The following is a 24,096-nucleotide window of genomic DNA, read 5'->3' as shown; positions in this document are numbered from 1 at the left end:
GATGAAGTGAGTGAATAAGTTTGGTTTTATGCAGCAATAAACAGAATTCCAATCATTACACACGTCAGCTTGATGTAGGATGAAAGCCGAAGGGATGTTGACATTAAACGTTCACTAGGATAGAAATATAACTGGAATCGAACATGATCATAAATTTTGGGTTTGCCGAAGGGACGCAACTCTGCACAGCGCCTTTGGCGACCTGACCACTGTTTTGATTGGATATTATAAGTTGTGTTATATGTCCTTCAGTTGGTCGCAAAACTGGCCTAAGGTGGAGTTGAATAATCCCAACTGTCAGAATATTCCAAGCTGTCCATCCTTCAGGTAGTGAGTAAGGCTTTAAGCTGATTTCAGCAATATTCCAGATATATCAAGGCAAGGGGGAAAAATGGGCTTCACACATTGTACCCATGTGAGTGAGTGAGTTAAAATTTAACGTCACATCGGCAATATTTCAGCCATATCGTGACGATTGTACCCATGTGGTTCTTTGACACAGAGTGAACCCTTTAACCCCTGTGCTATTCACTGTCCACCTGCAGATAGAATTTGGTGCAAGCTGTAATACAAAAAAAAAAGAACTTATTGCATTGCACAAGGGACCGTTCATAATTTATGGCAAAAGTGTGGTGTGGTGAGGGTGATGATAATTTTAAGGGGTGGGTCACCCATTTTGTTCTGGGGAGGTAGGATAGTCATCAATTTTGTACACGTTTCGAGGGGGGTGGGATGTCAGCAATGTTGTACATATTAATATTTAAAAATTGTGCTTTAGAAATATGGGAAGGGGGAAGGGGGTCATTGATTTTGTACATGACATGCAGGGGGGTCACTTACTTTGTGCATAAATTCTAAGGGGGGGGGGGAGGTCATTCACATTGTACATGCTTCTCCATGAAGATCACCATCACCCCCCTAGCCATAAATTATGAATGGTCCCTAACCACAGTAAGACGTTGTATGGTTTAGTGTCAATTCAAACAACATTCCCACTGAACTGAGACCGGCTACGCTTTAACCACTAGGCTACCCCACAGCCCTCAGTAAGGGATGGAAAGAACACCCTTACTGTCTGCAGCCCAATACCAGATTAGGGGTCAACATGAATGGTCTTTACAAGGAGGTATTTATTTTTCCCACTCAGTGTGACAAATAAATTCTGTAACCATTAGCTTCCAATTCTATACATTCATATCTTTTACATACTCATCAGTCTGTGACACTTTGTTGTTTAACATCACACTCAGCAATAACCCAGCTGTATGACTAAGAGTCTGGACCAGACAAACCAGTGATTCATATCAATAGTAATGATCCATGGGATCCAAATACAATGAAAATAAAGCATAACACATGGCTGAAGATATAGATGAAGACTGACACTAAGATGACTGGAAATGGAGGGGTACCACCTCATCCTCTCTGGATCCCTTTGTGCATTGTACAGTACAACGGTACAACTATACACAGTATAACTATTTATTAAACTCTTATATAAATACAACATCTGTAAAATGTCAAGAACATAACCATATGAGACAAAATGTGGTAATGAAGAGCTTCAGGACATATTGCATGAATACAAGAAGGCATAAACAGATATCACAGTCCCATATATGTCATACTTTAACACTCCCAGGGTGACAAGTACACTGGTCTCCCTGAACTAGACTAGAACTGAGCTCCCTGAACTAGACTAGAACTGGGCTCCCTGAACTAGACTAGAACTGGGCTCCCCGAACTAGACTAGAACTGGGCTCCCCAAACTAGACTAGAACTGGGCTCCCCGAACTAGACTAGAAGTGGGCTCCCTGAACTAGACTAGAACTGGTCTCCCTGAACTAGACTAGAACTGGTCTCCCTGAACTAGACTAGAACTGGGCTCCCTGAACTAGACTAGAACTGGGCTCCCTGAACTAGACTAGAACTGAGCTCCCTGAACTAGACTAGAACTGAGCTCCCTGAACTAGACTAGAACTGGTCTCCCTTAACTAGACTAGAACTGGGCTCCCTGAACTAGACTAGAACTGGGCTCCCTGAACTAGACTAGAACTGGGCTCCCTGAACTAGACTAGAACTGGGCTCCCTGAACTAGACTAGAACTGAGCTCCCTGAACTAGACTAGAACTGATCTCCCTGAACTAGACTAGAACTGGTCTCCCTGAACTAGACTAGAACTGGGCTCCCTGAACTAGACTTAACTAGACTAGAACTGAGCTCCCTGAACTAGACTAGAACTGAGCTCCCTGACCTAGACTAGAACTGAGCTCCCTGAACTAGACTAGAACTGGGCTCCCTGAACTAGACTAGAACTGGGCTCCCTGACCTAGACTAGAACTGGTCTCCCTGAACTAAACTAGACCTGGGCTCCTGGATGTTATCATAAATGTTTTCAGAATCCCTGCTACAAAACAAGCAAAGAGTGTACTCAAGGTGTCCTCTTTTACCTACATAAAAAATACCAAATAACACAGATTCTGAATTTCTGTTTCCTTTCAAACACACATCTACACTGCACATTCATTCTTTCTGTACTGCTTAACAATGGTAAATATATATGTATAATATAAACAAATATACAGAGGCTAAGGTCTTTATATATTATGATATCCATTGGATCATTGCTTCTCAATGATATAGCTTTGTTTCATCTCTTGCATGTTTGCATGTATTTCTTAAAACTTATATGTGTAAACTATGAATGTCATGTTTGTAAAATACATGAAATAAAACCAGGCAAAAATAACCCTTGGGAAAGTGCAACAGTTGATCTTTTTCTCTATCAACATACAATGAAATCTGCCAAGACAGAGCATGGTACACAAATAATGCATGGAAATGAAAACTTTGTCCAGTATAGCTGCACCGAAGCCATTTTAAAACAAATTATCAGGTGGCATGAGAGAATACTTCCGTGCATAAAAGTCACGTATGCTGTTGCTAAATATCAATATCCTGTATATTCTGGGTTTGGTCAAAAAGAACCAGAAAATAAATCGTCATGGTATGAAGACACTCATTTGATCACATAACTTAATTCTTAAAACAAATTGAATTAAATCATTTTTGAAACTGTGTAGGAACACAAGTCAGTGGATGATATAGTATCAAATTAATTTCACTCATGTTTGTTTACAAAAGCTTCAGGAAACCACTATTGAAACACTTAAGCACGGACATTAATAGTGTTTTAGGAAGTAAATGAAACATCTATGTTCAGACGTCATCTAAAGTAGTTTCTGCCAGGGAATCTCATTTCCATATTTATCACATCATATTGTATATGATTTGCTTATTGCATGGACAACACAAATGATAAATGCATATCACTGAAAGAAATTATTTGGTTTATACCAAGTGGGTGTACCTTGAAGTAGCTAACTGGTCCATTAGCTTCTCTAGCTCACTAGTAATTGATATGTACATTGTCCTTTGTTTACTCAAACCTCTGTATAGATTTCATTATATTTCATAATGTTTTGGTTTAATAATGAAGTATATGGCCTTATGTTTTTTTCTGGCTTAGTACAAAGTGTGAGTAAACTTGAGTACAAATTTAAAAGAAATCTGAATCCACAAAAAACATTCTTCTGACATCAATGTTATTGTCTGTAACAACCTGCATAATAATAACCCATAAATACTGTGCATGTTTTCTTTCTTGAGCCAGCCACTCCACTGAGCGTCTGGTCTCATATGTGAAAGGGACTCAGAAATAAAATATCAGTTACAATAAAAACTGTATGATAAATATACCTACCTACCTACAGTACACATATCAGTCAAGGTAAACTTAGGCTCAGTATTATTCTTTACACTGCTATACTGAGCCTAACAAACCCTAGTAGAAGGTCGCGTCAGGTAACCTTTTGAATTGACCAATCAGAACACAGCTTACCAAATCGTCAAAGTTAATTTTCACACATACTGTTTGAACTTTTACCTCAAAAATGATTCCAAATGCTTTTTTCTGCACAATCGCTTCTGAGTGAAGCACATGGAGGACACCATTATTCACAACAGCGAGTAAATGGTCGCATTTTTGTCAATATTCGATGTCATCTTGTGGAAATATAAGCTAATAGTAACTGTCATCAGAAGCCCCTGAGCATATATACTGCAGGTCAAATATCTGTGTTTTATGTGGATTTTCGTTTGTTGCCATTTTGTAAGTCCTGCCGAAATAGTAGCCATTGTCTGATTGGTTAAATCTGTTTGTCTGTCTCGCGTTTGATTGGATGGTCATAGGTTGCTCAAGGTTAGGTGACGCGATCTTCTACTAGGGTTTATTAGACTAAGTATACCAGTGTAACGAATAACACTGCGCCTAAGTTTACTTAGACTGTACACATATACCCTTGACACATGCACACTGTGTCGACAGGGGCTGTCAGATATGTAGCTTGATTCAAACTTGAAGATAAATAAACACTTACTTACTATACATGCCTTTGTTTCTTGTTAAATGTCATGCTCCGCTATATGTTGGCTATATGATAGTGGCTGGAGGGAAATAAGGCCTGAACCAGTGATTGATATTATGAGCAATGGCCCCAGCCATTTAGTTAGTCTGACATCTGATCATCCCAGTCATGAAGCCTGACTACAAGATCTATACCTTGTCTAATAAACTCTGGAACATTTGACAAAACTGGATACAAAACCATTTGCAAACAACATGTCAATGCTTAAACTTAACAAGAGAAAAAGAATCATACAATGAGATTTGTTCCTTTTAATAAAACAGATTATATTTTATCATCATCAACACTTCACAGCTATATTCCTCCATTACTCACGAGTCCATATGAAGGCTTGTTGTGTAATTGCTATTTTTAACCACGTTTCCAGCCTGTGACCTGACAATGGCACAAATTGCAACATTTCTCCCTTGACAACATGTGCAGCTCTACTTCTATTACAGGTCAAAGGCCAAAGGGCATGTATATAATAACCACTGATGAACGGGCTGCCCCCGTATGTTCACAGGTGATGGAGGAACGTCGTATAAACAAGTCCATCAAGTACTGATGACGACAGCACAAACAACAGTATTTGTAAATATGTAGAAAGAAATGACAACAGTCACAGCTACAAATATATACATGAATGAGTACATTGGACTGTTGAAAACATATCCAAGTTTACGTAGTTAGAGACGAGAAGAAAAAAATGCATAAAAGCATAAACTTGATCAAATGTGGTGGGACTTTTTCTTCCTGATATGTTTTCATACATTTCAAATTGTCCAGGTGTGGGGGTTGGCCAACACGTCATTGACTATCCAGGTGGGTGGTCTCCTGACACATCATTGACTGTTCAGTTGTCTGGTCTCCTAACACATCCTTGACCCAGGTGGGTGGTCTCCCAGGTGTGGAGTTCTCCCAACACATCCTTGACTGTCCAGGTGGGTGGCCTTCTAACACATCCTTGACTGTCCAGGTGGGTGGTCTTCTAACACATCCTTGACTGTCCAGGTGGGTGGCCTTCTAACACATCCTTGACTGTCCAGGTGGGTGGTCTTCTAACACATCCTTGACTGTCCAGGTGGGTGGTCTTCTAACACATCCTTGACTGTCCAGGTGGGTGGCCTTCTAACACATCCTTGACCATCCAGGTGGGTGGCCTTCTAACACATCCTTGACCATCCAGGTGGGTGGCCTTCTAACACATCCTTGACCATCCAGGTGGGTGGCCTTCTAACACATCCTTGACCATCCAGGTGGGTGGCCTTCTAACACATCCTTGACTGTCCAGGTGGGTGGCCTTCTAACACATCTTTGACCATCCAGGTGGGTGGCCTTCTAACACATCCTTGACCATCCAGGTGGGTGGCCTTCTAACACATCCTTGACTGTCCAGGTGGGTGGCCTTCTAACACATCCTTGACCATCCAGGTGGGTGGCCTTCTAACACATCCTTGACCATCCAGGTGGGTGGCCTTCTAACACATCCTTGACTGTCCAGGTGGGTGGCCTTCTAACACATCCTTGACTGTCCAGGTGGGTGGCCTTCTAACACATCCTTGACTGTCCAGGTGGGTGGTCTCCCAACACATCCTTGACTGTCCAGGTGGGTGGTCTCCCAACACATCCTTGACTGTCCAGGTGTGTGGTGGTCCCCTAACACATCCTTGACTGTCCAGGTGTGTGGTCTCCCAACACATCCTTGACTGTCCAGGTGTGTGGTCCCCTAACACATCCTTGACTGTCCAGGTGGGTGGTCTCCCAACACATCCTTGACTGTCCAGGTGGGTGGCCTTCTAACACATCCTTGACTGTCCAGGTGTGTGGTCCCCTAACACATCCTTGACTGTCCAGGTGTGTGGTCTCCCAACACATCCTTGACTGTCCAGGTGGGTGGCCTTCTAACACATCCTTGACTGTCCAGGTGTGTGGTCCCCTAACACATCTTTGACTTAACTGTCCAGGTGGGTGGCCTTCTAACACATCCTTGACTGTCCAGGTGTGTGGTCCCCTAACACATCCTTGACTGTCCAGGTGTGTGGTCCCCTAACACATCTTTGACTGTCCAGGCGTGTGGTCCCCTAACACATCCTTGACTGTCCAGGTGTGTGGTCCCCTAACACATCCTTGACTGTCCATGTTTGTATTAGCTTCCAATGAGTTTTGAAATGTATATATGTGTTCTCAACATGTTCCCTACTGCCCAGGCTTATACGGGTTATGGTCCGTGCTCTTCATGGAGGCCAGAGTGTGGTTGACCAGTCGGTGGTGAGCTTCGTCTGCCCGTATGGCTAGAATCACATCCTTCATGGTAGCATCAGCCTGAAACGGTCGAGAATGTATGAGGTGCTGTTATAGTAATAGTCATTCCGATATTTGATGTCTGAATGTAAAATTCTAAAGTGCATTATAGATATGCCTGGTTCATCAAGTCATCCACTACTCGGAACATTACTGTCGTGTAGCCATTATCACCATTACAGTTCCTTACCCCTAGTTTCCAGTACCGCACAGCCACATCTGGCGCTGCCTGGGTCTTCCAGTGAGACATTGGACCATTCTCTATGTCCTGCAATCAGAAGACTTATGTAAGGTCTCAGAAATATATACTGAAAGGCAAAGAAACGTTTTCTGAACACAGCAGCTATAGCTAGGTTAGCGAGAGGTGTTGATGGACTCACTTCTAGACATTTGGTGTATGTTTTAACAGCCTCCTCTTCCAGGTACCCAACAAAGCGATGACAGAACCGAGGGCTGATGAAGTATGTCAGGCCAAACATGGTCACAAACACCCCTAAAACACATCATTAGCTTATAAAACACTGAATACATAGTAGCTACCAACAGACATTATTATAATAGTAGTGAGTGAGTTTAGTTTTATGCCACTAATATTCCAGCTATAGCACGGTGGGGGATGCCAGAAATGGGCTTCACACATTGTACCCATGTGGGGAATCGAACCTGGGTCTTTGGCATGACAATCGAGTGCTTTAACCACTAGGCTACCCCACCGCCCCTTATTATAATAACCCACACAAGAAGCTTTATCAACTAGAGGATGTGTTACAGACATAATAATCATGATCCGACAAATATGCAACTGTCCCCCAGCAGGAACAACTGTATATGTGTATATTCAGCTGGATTACCTTAAACATCAGTTACCTAATGAATGATCCTAATTTACTAAAACTAACAGGTATATCAAACAAGCCATATACTACTTCTCTTGGATTTCACCGGCATGGGAAACATTTAAATCTGCATCACTTCTCATGCTTTCCTCACTCACTTAAGATTCAAACCTTGTTATAACCGCTGGAAAAAGCTACAACTTACCCTGTGAACCAATGACAGCAAGTCGGAAAAAAACAGATGGTTGTTTCAGCTGCAGTGCTGTGAGGAGATGCATCCGTTCATTTTCTGCCTCCTCTGGAATAATATGAGGAAAGATGGGTTCAGAGAAATATACATTGACTGGTGTATAACAAAAGGGTATTGAAGAAAAGGGGAATTATCACATATACAGTCCGACCTCGTATATCTGAACTTCAGATATCCGAATACTTTGGTTTCCGAACATGCTTCACAAAAAACGAAATTTTTTAGTTACAATTTACCTCGTATATCCGAATGTTCGGTTTCCGTATCCGAACGGTCAATTTTGGTAACGAAACAGATAAATTTGTACAATTTGCCTCGTATATCCGAACACCAAGGCTGTCGTCGGTAAGATGTCTGATGTTTACCGCTCCTCAACAGTGCTCTATCCTATATCAAAACCCAAGGTCTGTTGTCGGCGAGGTATCAAAACACGAAGTCTATCATGTCTACCGCTTGTCAAAACATTGTGCTGGCTGCTAGTTCATTCATTGTTTATTGAACATTTATCAAAGGGCGTGTAGGTTAATTAGAGAAGAAACAATTAAAGTCTGACATTGCGTTGACACTGATTCGAATCGTTGATTGAGTAAGCATAAACAAAGATGGAGGTGTATGCTAGATATAGAAACAACACAAAGGCGTGGATGACAGCAGAGCTGTTTCGTGATTGGCTGCTGTCTTTTGATCGACAGATGAGGTCACATGGTGTTTTCACGTGTAGCCGACCATCTAGGTCCTGATTTAGATATCCGAATGATTCGTTTGTCCAAACAATTCAATAAAAAACCAAAGTGTTCGGATAAACGAGGTCTGACTGTAGCTGATATATTTCAATGAGGTTGTACCTAACAGAGTGTGAATCCATCCATAATCCCTCTGCATCATCCTCAGTGACTTCATGTGCCGCGCCATTGCCGCCACCATCCCAGGAACACCAGCGACAGTCTCCAGGAAACAGATTCTTCTGTATAACATACAATAATAATTTTGGCATTAACACATATTTTGGTATTTTGGACAGAATTGTTAATATATACTCATTTCATTAATATCATTTGCAGTGTAGGTAATTAAATACCAATAATTTCAATCCAAATTGATGACATGACAAGAATATCATGTTTTCACAAATAACAGTTCCTGATCCTAATGATCCAGTCACTGTGCATTGGCGGGATATTATTTAACACTCCTAGTTTCATCAAAATCAGATCTTTCACTCACACATGAGTGTTTTCAGTGTGCAACAACCCCATATACCAGAGCTTGCATCAGATGTTGCCGAATCGTCAAATCAGTGTTGACATTCTCAGTTCTCTGTATAACTAGATAAAGCACATCTGATTTCTGTACTATGTAAATAATTTTAACACACCAATTACAAATGTTAGTAAAAGTGTCTGAGTCATGATATTGTTGCAAATAGTTTAGACACCCTGCCGTTTCCCAACAAAATGGCATCTACACACAAAGGAGAGTACCACAGAAGGAATATTTGTGTTCTGTCTGGATGTCCCATTATTACCATCAACTTTCACACTTTATATCATAAGGGAAAAAGGCTGAATTGTCTAAGACACTCACATAGGCCTAAGATCCCCCCACAGCCTTTCATTACATTGGGCAATCAGTGTTTGCTCTGGGTTCAGCAAGAATCATCAAAACACCATGAAATATTAAAGATCATTAAAGATTAACCAACAATCCTGGACTTTCACTGTGTAAGAGATTTGTAATGTGTACTTACGTAAGCCATTTTTTTTCATTCCGCTGTCCAAATATAAACCCTGAGAAGATGTCAAACCCCTTTCTGAATACCTTGACAGTCATGAAGGCCATCTGGATAAACGAACAAATGGTAGTGTTAAGTTTTGTTCCATGAGTCCTTTACAGTAGGCTGAAAGATCCCATTATTTCATGCTACATGTATTTCATATGTAACCTTATTTTGAAATCAGAACTTTTGGCATGTAATCATTACTACCATAATTAACCATAATTAAAAGCTTATCAATAATGTTCACATGTATAGTCATCTTCGCCCTAAACAATAACATTTTAGCACATACTTTTGAGTTCTTCATTAAAAAATACCCAAAGATATTTGATCATGGGAGATAACTCTCACCTTCTCTACCTTTCCTTCAGGCTCCTTGTGAGTTATTTTGACTTGATGCAGTTGACCTTCATTCCTGTGAATGGACAATTATCATGATCAGACATATCTAGACATATGTACATTAGGGCTTGGGCAATACACACTCACAATATTAAATGTGTCATGATACTGAAAGACTGTCACAACTGATTTTGAATGATGAATGTTTAATGTAAACAAGTCCAGTCATTTTGGCAGAAAATTATGACAAAAAGTCAAAGACAGAAAAAAATGGAAGTCACTGTTTTCCTGCCCAAAAGTCACATTATGAGTGAGGCACTAATAAATATACTTGTTTGTTTGTTGTTTAAAGATGCACTTAGCGACATCATAACTATTGGATGTTTAGCCTTGCTTTTTCATAGAACATATCAAAAACAATCAAAATGTTTCCAGTGCATCAGAGACATCACAAGCCTTCATCATATTTATGGTATACTTATTTTACTGGTATATATATGTATGTTAAACTTCAAGTGATCTTGTCCTGGTTATAAGCCATGGGGGGGTGGTGGTTAAAGCGTTGTCTCGTCACGCCAAAGACCCGGGTTCGAATCCCCACATGGGTACAACGTGTGAAGCCCATTTCTGGTGTCCCCCGCCGTGATGTTGCTGGAATATTGCTAAAAGCAACGTAAAACCAAAATCAGTCAGTCAGTATAAGCCATGGGAGTGATGGTCCCAGTTGAAGCTGCAACAGGGGGCTTTAGCTTACCGGTAGTGGTTTAAGTGTTCGCCATGCCAAACATTTGATTCCCCACAATATGTGACAACTATTTCTGGTTTGCTTGCTATGATATTGCACAAATTTTGCTAAAAGCAGCACAAAAACTCACTATCACACTCACTGGCAGTCAACAAGGCAAGAATTTCTACAGTTATTATAGTGTCACATAATTAGGACCGACTCAAAACAAAGTGTTGACTGTGAGTAGTCCATTGTGGATATCATGATAGGACGGAGATGTGATGCAGGGGATAATCAAGAAGAAGAAGAAGTTTATTCGTATTCAAGACCTCGTGGCCAAAATGGGATAATCAAGAACAACAACTGAGACTGACTGACTGAGTTTTCGTTTTACGCCGCTTTTAGCAATATTCCAGCAACATCACGGCGGGGGACACCAGAAATGGGCTTCACACATTGTACCCATGTGGGGATTCGAACCCGGGTCTTCGGCGTGACGAGCCAACACTTTAACCACTAGGCTACCCCACAGCCCACAACAACTGAGAAACACACACATGGACAAGAGTTGAGTTCAGAACAGCTGGGAATGGTACGTCTACATACCATATGGGATGGGGCATGGTGTACGTTCCAATGGGAGGTTTCTCTTTCATAGAGAGAGGGTCACTTTTCCCAGACCTGTCAAAATATAGAAGTCATAATTAAAGAAAAGCTATTAATGTCTAGGATCTCATTGCAGCCAGTTTTCCACAAAATGTGGATTATTGTCCATTTTCATTCAGAACTCCCTGTTTTTTTTTTGTCATATACACAAATTTGTTAGAGATGCCTGTCTCATTCTTACATAAAACTTTGAAACCTGATTTGCTGACGGCTCCTTCAATGGATGACAAAACCACTACAACATTATTCAGAAATGTATCACCTTACCTAAAGTGTTCAAGATGAGAGGGATCTGGCATGTTGTCAAATTTTCCTTCCTTGAAATTCTTGATATTGTCCTGAACATCTTTGTCTGTTGCCAGGCGACGAGTAAACATCTAGGAGAAAGAAAAGCCTTTAAAACACATCCTTAATATATTTCCAGTGACGATAAAGTGACACTTCATAACAACTGACCAGACTTGCAAAGGCATGATGTCATCATAACGTAAAGCTGTACAACAATTAATAATTATCATTCTTGACAAAAATACAAGATCTCTCTCAAACCCTGCACTGCACTTTTCTATAAACAAAGAAGTCATTTCCCAAATCCAAAAACAATCCATTAAATGATTGTAAGCTTTAAATCCAAAAGTTAATATACTTATATGATATAGATATAATGCTGAGCTTAAGATATGAATGGCTTTAGCTATACATATATAATAGCAAAAACCTGTAGAGTTTGTTAGCTAATATATATTTTACATAATATGAGTATAGTACTGTGCTTAAGCCATAATTAACTTAAGCCACATATATAATAGCCAAACCTGTAGAGTTTGTTAGCTAATATATTTTTATAATATGAGTATAGTACTGTGCTTAAGCTATAATTAACTTAAGCTACATATATATATGTAAACTCTGTAGAGTTTGTTAGCTAATATATATTTATAATATTAGTATAGTACTGAGCTTAAGATATAATTAGCTTAAGCTACATATATATAGTAAAACTCTGTAGGGTTTTGTTGGCTAATATATTTTTACAATATGAGTATAGTAGTGTGCTTTAAGATTATAATTAGCTTAAGCTACATATATAATAGCAAAACTCCATTAGAGTTTGTTAGCTAATATATTTTACAATATGAGTATAGTAGTGTGCTTAAGATATAATGAACTTAAGCTACATATATAATAGCAAAACTCCAGAGTTTGTTAGCTAATATATTTTACAATATGAGTATAGCATTAAGTTTTAAGATATTATTAACTTGCTACATGAATATAATAGCCAAAAACTTGTGTAGATATTATTAACTAATAAGCCATAGTATAACCAAAAAACTCTAAACTCCTAGAGTTTAATATACTTTTATGTTAAAACATAGCTAATGAAACTTAAGCTATATATGATAATAACAAAACCCGGTTTGGTTATATCACTTTATAATGTAAACATACTGCTTAAGATATGATGAAAACTAGCTACTTGTATAATAGCTTTAGAGTTTGTTAGCTATGATATAAACCTGCATTGATTTATGAAGGAAAACTTAAGCTACAAATAATAGCTCCAGAGTTTGTTAGCTAATACATGCTTTGTTAAAGTTTAAAATATGATGAAACTTGGGTTTAAATATATAATAGCAAAACCCTATTTTGATAGCTTTACCTATAAGGATATAAACATATAGTACTGCGCTTAAGATATGAATAGTTTAAGTTACATATATAATAGCTAGGCTCTGTAGTATTTGTTAGCTAATACATGTTATAATATAACCATATTGCTTAGAAATATGATGATACTTAAGCCAAATAGCAAAAAAAAAACTCTTTAGAGCTCTGTTAGCTAATCTACTTATATGATATAAACATAGTACCTGCTTAAGATATGAAGTTTTAAGCTACCTATATAATAGCAAACCCTTAGAGTTTGTTAGCCAATATATCTTTTAATAATATGAGTATAGTACTATGCTTACAGCATAATTAGCTTGGGTTACCTATATAATAGTAAACCTCGTGAGTTTGTTAGCTTAATTAACTTAAGTTATGTATAAAATAGCCAAAACTGTGAAGAGACTGACCAGCTAATGCATTTATCATGTAACGACCGCTCAGTATTACTCTTAAGATATGAATAACCCCAGGTAGGCTGTATAGATAAATAAACTCTGTGGCAGAACCGAACGCTTGTATGTTGGCTTGTGATGTAATCATGAACGTACTGTGATGATGAAAAAGGAGACTTTAAGTGAAGTATATATGGCATGGAAGCTATTTAATATTGGTTATAAGATACGCAAAATCTGTTGGAATTGACTTGTCTTCTCCGAGGAACTGTCAGCTGCTGTAGCGAGGACCATGGATCGAATTGGTGTATACCTGAGACGCCCCTCGTGGTGATATCTCTCAGATAATGGTTTGCAACCACTATCGGATTTCTCCAGAAATAAACCTCCATTATTTCAATCACATTTGTGTAGAACAAATTGTGGTAGCTACGCCATAATGTATCATGAGTATTAAGCTCATGGAGGGTCGGAATAGGTCCATCCGCATATGCACGAGTATGACAGTTCTGATCCAAATGGAGATATAGTACATGAGGACTTCACTCTGCTAAGTTGATGATAGAGGAAATAATCTGTTGCATTTTTCCTCCTTGCCTATTTGCGGAGATAAATTTACAGTACCTTGATAAACAAAGAAGTCATTTCCCAAATCCAAAAACAATCCATTAAATGATTGTAAGTTTATTGGTTTAACTAATTTGACTTTCCCCCCAAAAGTTCAAAAGATGTATTTTGTGATAATTTTCGATAAATCAAAAATATAAAAAAATCACTTTTCACTGCCCCTCACCTATCAAAATGGAGGGTGATCTCCAAATTCAAAAATAATAAATTCAAATGTGTCCAGATTATTGGTTGAAAAAGAATTCCTTTGTTGGTTTTCTTAAAGTTCAAAATGCATAAATCAAGCAACTCTTGCACAAATTCGAAAATTAGAACCAAACTTAGCACAACACCTCTGTTTTCCAAATTTGAAGATATTTTTACCAATACTTTTCAAGTTAATGGTTGAACAACCTTTCTAAGTCCAAATTTGTAAATTGCTGTAAACAACCAACCAATAGTTTTCAAATTACTGGTTGAATAAAAATGTCTCCTGACGGCAGAATTCCTTGGTATAACTGTATGTAAAAGGTTCTGGGGTTTAACAAAAGCAAGACATTTTCAAACAATAGCATGACAATGTTAAACAAAATCATGACATCATCAAACCATAGCATGACATTTTGCAACAACAGCATGACATTCAAAGTGTACCAACTGATGCAAGAGCTTTCCTTGAAACACTAAGGGGTCGTTTTAATTATGTGCAACGCTAAGTGAACAGAACCATGTTGCCTGTTGTCTACACCTTCAATAGTTTAGTTAGGCCTAGATGTAAGTGAAACATGGGTTAATGTGCCACATATTGTGTAGTCATAAAATTCAGCCTCTGTCACTCAATAATTGTTGTGTTTTTTTCTGAAATAAAATGCATTGTTCCCAGTTCCAGTATAAAATCAGAGCACAAGCACTTAGTTCTGTGTCTGCACCTACATAGGTCCATTGTTAAAACGTCTTGAGTGTATTCTATATGTAGTCAACAGATACCACCAACCTGTATCTATATTGTTTTTCTTGTCATACGTGGCAACTAAACAGCTTCTGGTGCCAGGCTTGGTGATTTGGTTGAATGTGTGGCACCGTAGCTCACAGCAGGTTCATAATATCAATCACTGGTTTGTCTGGTCCAGATTTGATTATTTACAGGCTTATTTCATAATACAGCTGGAAATTACCTAAACAACACCAAACAACAAGCAGTGGCATATGATAGGGACCATCTCAAAAGTTAATACACTGTATACATTATACACAGCCATTTTCACCATCTATCATGGTGTTTTTGAGAGAGCCATGATATTAATAAAATATAACGTTGACCATCTGAATTATATTAATTTGTTAGCAGTGACAACTTTATACAAGTACATGTATGACCTAGCGGGGTAGTTTCATATAACCACAAATCCTTGGAACTTCATGCAAAATATCCTACTAACGATAAAATGATTTATTACCCACGTGGTGAAGGTATGGGTAGTTGCATACTAATCTCGTACGTCACACGAGTGTCGTATCGAGCTGACCTGTGTCATAACGACTTGACCTGAGATTCTAACGATTTGATTGGATAACCAATGACCTCTCAGTTAGGTCACGTTGTGACGGAACTACTTGTTCATTCATAACAAACACGTGAATTCATTCATTCTACAACTTAGATGCATTGTGGGAATGTAAACATTGCGAACGTTGCCGTGTCGCTGTTTAATATTGTCGAGTCGAACTGAGACATTATATCCGTCGAAAAACATAAACGCAATGTTTCCACCAGTGATGTTAGCCGAGGGAAGCAGTTGCAACCAAGAAACGGGGTGCTACAGAGTAGTTTACTGTAGGAGGCTGTACGAGAGGCGATGACAACTGACATGCATCGTGACGTCGGTTACCAAGGGGACAGACCAGAATGGCGTAGTGACATCAATACAGTGTGACGTCATGCAAAAGTGTACTACAGAACAAAATTCTTCCGCAACCTCTTTATGAAACCGGTTTCGGTTTGAAACCATAACAATAACAAAAATACGCTATTTTGTCAATTCAATGCATGTAAGACGTGGATAATAAATAAAATACCACACTCGGTCTCATAACATACGAATTATACGAAACTCGTGACCTTCCTATGGTTTCTGACCTCGCTTTCACTCGGTCAGATATCATAGGAAGGACAATCATTTCGTATAATTCATATGTAATGAGACCTCGTGTAGTATTCTATATATATTTAATAGGGGTGTCAAGATATAGGTGCCTAATGGTGTGATACATATCAGACTGACTGACTGAGTATGGTTTTATGCCATAAATGGATACAAATCTCGATACTGAGGTCACAATAGGTATCGCACCATAAATGGGCATCACGTTGTACCTGTGTGTGGAATGGAACCCAGGACTTCGGTGTGACAAGCAAACACTTAATCCACTAATCTTCGAATCATGCAAGCACACCTTTTTCCAAAACTTTGTAGCTGTTCCAGAATGTGAAAAACTAAACCTGATTTTCAAAAGCCAGATACTAATCTCAACTATGCAATAAGTGATGTAGTTCAATATTTACATTATAACTGAGGCTCAATTCAAGCTAAATAACGTGTCAAGAGTGAAAGGACACAATTTGCCGGAACTACTTTCAACACTGGTCAGACTCAATGGCATGATGATTTTCCAGCTGAAATCAGTGAGAAAATACAGAGGAGATAAAACGGTTGGTCTATCTTGTCAGCAGTACATATCATCTTGGTGGTCTGATGGTGTGATTGTCAGGCCACTGCACCACTCCTCAAACTGTCAACTTAGTCATGTCACTCAATGAGATATACATGTCACTGGGCCAGAAACATTGTTTTCTTGTACCACAGCGCACACACAAAGATATGTTTACTGTATCTCTGTGGAAGTCAAGAAGAAATATAGAGATTATCACACGAGCAACTGTGTCATACGACTTATACGAAACGAGTGTGAAATTTTGTATTGCCCGAGTGATAATTTCTTTAAATTATCCATTTTATGCATGTACATTTGTGCAGTAAAACACGGTAAGCAAGTGTGACGGCCCACTTCATTGGCATCACGTTCAATTGTTTAGTGACGTCACAGACAATGAAACACAGAAACAATGGTTGCTAGGCAAAAGTGATAGGTGCACATATGCACATATGATATATATGACACTGGTTATATTTCGCCCATATGAGTAATAAATACTTTTTCTCCATCCCAAGCTTGTGAGATTTCATGTCTCCTTTTCTTTCATTGAGATTGCTAATAACCTTTTCAATACCCGATCACCGTTGTTCATTCCAAGAGCCACTCTGAGCATTTTGTCCAACTTAAAGATTTGTGAGTAAGTACATCCATTTGACCAACAATTTATATCATTAAAATAATATTAGGCAAATCACTTCTAATATAGTACATGTTTCTGAACATTTCACCTAATGAATCAAGTTAATCTTGTTTACATGACAGAATTTTCTACTTCATAAAACAAGAGACATCAGGAGACGACATATCCCCCTGGCCCCCACATATTTGAAAGAACAAATCATCTGACAGTTACATCCGGGAAAATTAAAAATGATGAAAATCTGCAAATAGCAAAAGGCACCACTTTGGGATCTGCCTCACATATCTGCCAAGTTTTGCTTAAAGATATTGAAAGGTTTTCGAGTTGTGCTCCGGAAACGAAGCCCACCCCTCCCTTTTGAGACTAGGTCCGAATCGTTTCAATGGAAACCGAGAAAATGATAAATGCCAAAAATCTGTAAAATGCAAAAGGCACCAGTTTAGGTTCTGTTTGATATATTTACCAATTTTTGTAAAAAAATATTGAACATTTTTTTAGTTATGCTCTGGAAACGAAGCCCACCCCTCCCTTTAAGACTAAGTCCAAAATGTTTCCATGGAATCCTAGAAGAATAAAAATGACAAAAATCACTAAAAGGCACCCCCTTAGGTTCTGTTGGATATATCTACCAATTTCTGTTGAAAACCATTGAACAGTTTTTGAGTAATGCTCCAGAAACAAAATTATTACAGACGGACAAGGCGTCGACTATATCCCCCGGAGGGATAAAAAATTAAACTGGTACAGTAAACTCAGAGGGCTGCCAATTATAGTTTGCTACAACCATAGTGTGTTACATGCTTTTCGACTAAAATATGAAACAAGCGACTGGGACAAAACAAACCCACAAACACAACACTTCAATATCAGTTCTTCAAAAAAGTTGGCTGTAAATGCTGTCTACTGTAGCTGCATGGGTGTACAGCTATAGCTGGTAATATTTAAGGTGTGATAGTAGAAACATTCTCAGACAAAGAATGAACTTTGTTATACAGTAAGATAAACCTGTGTCTAAAGATACATTCAAAACACCAGAAACATGACGGATAGTCCAAAGTCCACTAATTTAATGTGAAAGTCACGAATAATAAATATTTGGTGGGGCTTTATTATTGTTCGATGTTTTTAGGATTCAGTTGTATCAAATATGCAGTGTGATCTGTCAAAATAAAACCATTGACCGTCACAATTGTAACCAAAATATATCCCATTTTCCATTTCTGGAGTAAAATTGAATCTGCGTAGAACAAAATGAGGCCGACTTACAGTCACTTGTAACTGAACTGGCAACAGACACAACAGCTAAATATTACACATTTTAACAGTTTCTAGAACTCTGTTGAAGTTAGAGTGGTAATAAGTTGAAACAAGAATCCACAAAGTTTACCAATGGGAAATAAAATGAGATAAGGTGAGGTTAACTGAAGGTGAGTATCTTGTCAAGTTTACTGTGTTTCTCTGTGTGTGTGTGTGTGTGTGTGTGTGTGTGTGTGTGTGTGTGTATGCATCATGTGTAGGCCCCCGTAATGCCTTGCACAAGGTAACAACAAGTACCATCTCTCAAAATCCATTGGAACCCATGAAGATCCAGGTTAGAATTGATCTTCAGCAACCCATGCTTGTCATTGGGGGGGGGGGATTGGGCGGCATCACTCCGTCCAGTATCACTCTGCTTGTGGAATGTCTACACTCACGTGACTTTACACAGTTTAGTATATTTAGTCCTACTTTCCAATCAGGCCATGAGACAGCATGGATGTGATGCTGCAGCTATACCACTGCAAAGAATGGGTTCGTCAAACTGTACCTATTTCAAAACCTGTCAAGATCCAGGTTAGAATTGGTCTTTAGTAACCCATGCTTGTCGATAGAGGCGACTAACAGGATTAGGTGGTCATCTCACTGACTTGGTTGACATATGTCATTGTATCCCAAAGGCATAGATCGATGCTCATGCTGTTGATCACTGGATTGTCTGGTACAGACTCAATCATTTACAGATCGCGGGCCATATAGCTGGAATATTGCTGAGTGCGGCTCAAACTAAACTCACTCACTCAGGGGTGGAAATAACCCATTGCCCGACGCCCGAGTCCACTGTTTTTTTCTGTCGGGCAAGCAAATTTGTATATCACACTGTACCAGTGTCCAGTTGACTTTCCAATGTTAATTATGTTGTTTATTTAAAAAAATCAACAAGAAAACGGCCAGTACAGTGGAAAAATTATCAGGGCAAGTGATTTTACATGTGCCACTGTACCGGAGTACACTAGCAATTTTAAAGTTATTTCCACCCCTGTCACTCAATATCATTTGGAATGATATGGCTTTGGATGACAACAGGAACCTTTCACTTTCTGGTATAAAACCCTAAATGAGAAATGTACATCACTATTTCTTGTAACAATAGATGCATATTTTTGTATTGATAAAGAATATGACTTAATATACGTGAACACTCACTGCTGTTGTTGTGATTGTACTTGAAACATTTACTGTTGGTTACTACAGTCCATTTGAGTCAGAGACGGACCGTTGAATTGCAAATTTTATCATTGTACAAAATTGCCACATAAATATAAATACATGTAGTACACATGTTTATCATTTACTAATACCTTACAGCTTTCTTATATTTGAAAATTTTCCGGACTCCACCAAAAAAGTATCATTAAAATTTTGACACAGTTCACTATATGTTACGAGGGAGGAGTGCAGAGAAAGGGACAGCCAGGTGTTAGAGAAGCACGAGCACAAGTGCCCATCAAGTTATTGATTCATTAGCCTGTGCTGTGCCATCTCCATCCTTTCTCGCACACCTGGCTGTCCCTCTTTCTGCACTCCTCCCTCGTAACAAATAGTGAACTGTGTCAAAATTTTAATGATAGTTTCTTAAAGAACTTTTTTGGTGGAGTCCGGAAAATTTTCAAATATAAGAAAGCTGTTGGGTATTAGTAAATGATAAACATGTGTACTATTTATATTTATGTGGCAATTTTGTACAATGATAAAATTTGCAATTCATCGGTCCGTTTCTGACTCAAATGGACTGTACTGTCCCTATCGAACATGAGTGAGTGAGTAAGTGAGTTTACTTTTACGCTGCTTTTAGCAATATTCCAGCTATATCACGGCGGGGGACACCAGAAATGGGCTTCACATATTGTACCCATGTGGGGAATCGAACCCGGGTGTTCGGCGTGACGAACGAACGCTTTAACCACTACGCTACCCCACCGCCCCCTATCTAACATGAAGTAATGGATCATTACTGTACCACTAGCTCTCCATTTATCTTGTCTGTACATAGAAACAAACAACCATTGTAAACAAAAATGAGTTTGAAAACAGAAACAGTTTTAGCATTTTTTCATAATAAATGTTTATCTGAATGAGTCCACTTTCAAAAAAAGGAGAAAAACAAATGTAATTTGTTGTGAACGCATATAACATGATGAATTATTATATCTTCATGGCTGTATCAGAGGGTAGTAGGTCATTGTATTTCATCAGTAAATACATACAGATTAAGAAGGATATAAGCTTTGTATTCCTATTGTGGTTAGTTAATGGTGGATTGTATACCTTTTGTGTACCATACTTGTAGGTAACAAAGTATATTTTAAACATGGAATATTGCAAGCAGCAGTTCTCAAGATTTTATCAACACCATATCATATTCGACAAGATCAAAGAGTAAAAGTAAAGAGCAACAATACTTTCAGCTGCCTTGCCAGCACAATATACTTGAGTCAGATAATCACAAGATAATCACCAGATGACAGTTAGCACAAAACATGAGTCAAAACAGTCGGTCCATCATCAAAAACATTTGAATCCTAGAAGAAAAAACCATCCATATTTCAATACTTTCCATGTTTGAGTATTGTTGCCCTTGTCTGTGGTATAATACATGTTATATCCTCCATTTTGGCAGCTGTGTGAAGGAGGCCAGCAAAGGGGTGTATCTCTGGAGGTTGTTACTGAAGGAGTGGACCTCTTTAAAGGCACCTGGATATCGTTAAGTAGTATGTGGTAGCAGAAAAAGCACAGTGGTTTTGGTCTGTTTCACTTGAAAATCAGCATTGTTAGGCCCTACACCCGAAACCCCATATGGGTGCTATGTTTACTATCTGACATCGGCTGGATGCAAATACATGTATTACATTGTATTGCAAATACATATATTAACATGCTCTCAAAGAGCAATACATGCTTTTATTACTCTTAAGATAAATTTGTCGAATTCTGATTGGTCAATAGCCAAAGCATACCAAACCATGTAGGCGGATTTGCCATGATGTACGAACCATACACCCGCCTAATCTGTCATGTGACACACTACACGTGTTGTACAAATGACCTTGACCTAAGATGGAATGTGGCTGCCAAACGGTTCATTGCTTCAAAATTTTAGAGTTGGCGTATACAATTATGTGTATAAACTGGGAAATATAGTTGTTGCCATAATTTCTTATTTGTTTGTGTCAATAAATATATCCCAAAATAAAATGTTTCTGTATTTCACTTGTCATTTAACAAAACCTCAAATTTGATATTTTTAATCATAAACTATCTCCCTTCATGACCGTTCAGGAAAAATCATGGCGAAACATTTTGCGTCTCATTCTGCCGATGATTGAATGTTGTTGTTTAAAGATAAGTTAAATAAAAACATCTTAGGGTAATAAATTGGCCACACAGTATTTTGAAAGGGTCAACGGGACTGTAAGACCCTTGAAAATTCTGTATTTCCTGAGGTGCAGCTGAAGTGGATGAGCCGAGTGACTTTCTTCATTATCAGAAGATACTGAAACTGTGGTAATCTTGACTTGCCACACATTCTAGACTTGCAAGGGCTACATTTGATATATTTGTTTCAGGGTCTGTATAACAGAGTGATAGCTATGGTTACATTTGCAGGCTCTAGATCATGACATGCAACATGAAGTACATTACACAGTGTCGGATCCAGGGGGAGGGAGGGGTTCGACCCCCTTTGAAAATGACTTAAGACCACATTGAAAACAAAATTGCGTTGGCAGAGCCAAGGGGGTTCAGGGTTTTACCCCTGACCACCCCCACCTCCACCCCCATCTAAAATTTCTGGATCCGCCCATGTTACATCACACAACATACATGTTATAACTTGGGGATGGGCAGAGATTGAGACTATCATATTCAGCTCACAAACCTACCATTCTATGTAACATTGTTTTCCTGGCCTTTCCCCATTCCCCACCTCCCATCTTGAATACATGCAACATTATTTGTCATGAATCTCCCCTCCACCCAATAATAAGTCACCGTTCACTAAATAACATTCAAATTTTTATCCATATGACCGTCCTTAGTTGAAAAAGCAGAAGAGTGTGTTTTTTTCTGGACTCCCCATGCCAAAGAGTTGTGATGAATGTTTTAGACTTTTTAGACTTTTTAGCTGCATCAGTTTTTAAGGACAACCACTCATTCTCACGCTCCTACCCACCAATACATGGCCAATGGTTAAAGGTAATATAATTTGTCTTAAGTTTATGCTTATTTGACACTGTAACACCTCCATATCCTGAAAAAAAGTGCCTTTTGAAATGATGACTGATTTCTATGACGAAATCAACAACTAAAGTTATAAAAACAATAACCAGTACCACGTGATTATAAATATTCATTTTTTCTTATCAGTACAGAAAAGTTCGGATTAGCGAGGTACCACTTTAGACAGAGAGAGCACACATGTTGCTGCGTTTGACTTCCGGGGTCTTATTGTTCGGGGAAACGGGTTTCTTTCGGGGATGGAGGAGGGTAAGTCTCAAAAGAATGTAATTTGCATTGTGAATACTGGTCTGATGACCATATCATAATTTCTCTTACCGCAGTTCCTGAAAGAAGTTGTTGTTTTGGAACGGTGCCATTGGTGCCGAGAAAACTGTGAGTCCCAAGACTTTTCAACTTTAAGCACTGACTTGCTTGGACATGTCCTTTCATAACCACTCGAATAGCTGTCATCGTTCGTTTTGTGTTGTTCGCCAATGATAAATACTTATGGATCACTATATTCCCCAAATATCAAAGACTGTTGCTGCTGCAATCACGGTGACATTGGGGAGAACCTCTAGCTATTTATTCGTTTAGCTTTATTTCCGCGCATGCGCACGTGGATAATTTCGTCACGACTTTCCTGAAGTATTTATAAATAGCTTTGGACGGTAAGAAAGGTATTCCCTCGATTATTGGCCTCGTATGGAGTTGGTATTTGGCACAGTCAGTAGTAACATGTGGCATTAACAATATACTTTAACTTAAATGGGTTTGATGTGTTTTTATTATGAGATATAGGTATAGAAAAACTGAAAACTTGCAAATAATTTCCGTTGTTGTAACCAGATCTGAGCGGTATCCGCTGGCTCGAGAAAGTGACCTCAACTCTTTCACAAATGATGCAAGGTCGTAGGCGATGTCGTCAGGGAATACCTAAGGAATGTAGACACAATAAACGTCAAAATTAACTTTATTCGATGCAATTTTATGATATAAATACTGGTTGAGGCATCTGAAATAGGCGATGCCGGCTTAATTTCTGGTCTATTCTAAAGAGGCGTTTGTACATAAACGTATTTTGTCAGTTTTGGTTCAAATGTGTCTTCAGGATGTTTCACAACAAATAACGTATCAAAATTTAAATTTGGGATGATACCTTAGGT

At 38.7% G+C, this 24,096-nt stretch overlaps 1 protein-coding gene and 1 long non-coding RNA gene across 2 annotated transcripts; both read right to left on the bottom strand.

Moving 5' to 3' along the window:
• Positions 1 to 1,468: 1,468 nt before the first annotated feature.
• LOC124262686 lies at positions 1,469 to 4,102 on the bottom strand. Its single transcript, XR_006894668.1, has 2 exons — positions 2,330 to 4,102; positions 1,469 to 2,194 (listed from the first exon to the last, which is right to left on the bottom strand). It is a non-coding gene; the product is annotated as an uncharacterized LOC124262686 (long non-coding RNA).
• Positions 4,103 to 4,439: 337 nt separating this feature from the next.
• Positions 4,440 to 23,533, bottom strand: LOC124262684 (alternative oxidase, mitochondrial-like). The gene is made up of 11 exons (XM_046697200.1): positions 23,267 to 23,533; positions 11,636 to 11,745; positions 11,309 to 11,383; positions 9,985 to 10,048; positions 9,604 to 9,695; positions 8,702 to 8,820; positions 7,812 to 7,904; positions 7,151 to 7,263; positions 6,961 to 7,038; positions 5,404 to 6,791; positions 4,440 to 5,318 (listed from the first exon to the last, which is right to left on the bottom strand). Exons 1-10 carry the CDS (start codon positions 23,399 to 23,401, stop codon positions 6,666 to 6,668), a joined length of 1,005 nt encoding a protein of 334 aa, XP_046553156.1. The 5' UTR covers positions 23,402 to 23,533; the 3' UTR covers positions 4,440 to 5,318; positions 5,404 to 6,665.
• Between the last annotated feature and the right edge of the window lie 563 nt (positions 23,534 to 24,096).

The sequence above is a fragment of the Haliotis rubra genome, unplaced genomic scaffold, assembly GCF_003918875.1.
Source record: "Haliotis rubra isolate DU_JTF1 unplaced genomic scaffold, ASM391887v1 Scf85, whole genome shotgun sequence".
NCBI lineage: Eukaryota > Metazoa > Mollusca > Gastropoda > Lepetellida > Haliotidae > Haliotis > Haliotis rubra.
This window is presented reverse-complemented; position numbering and strand designations above follow the sequence as displayed.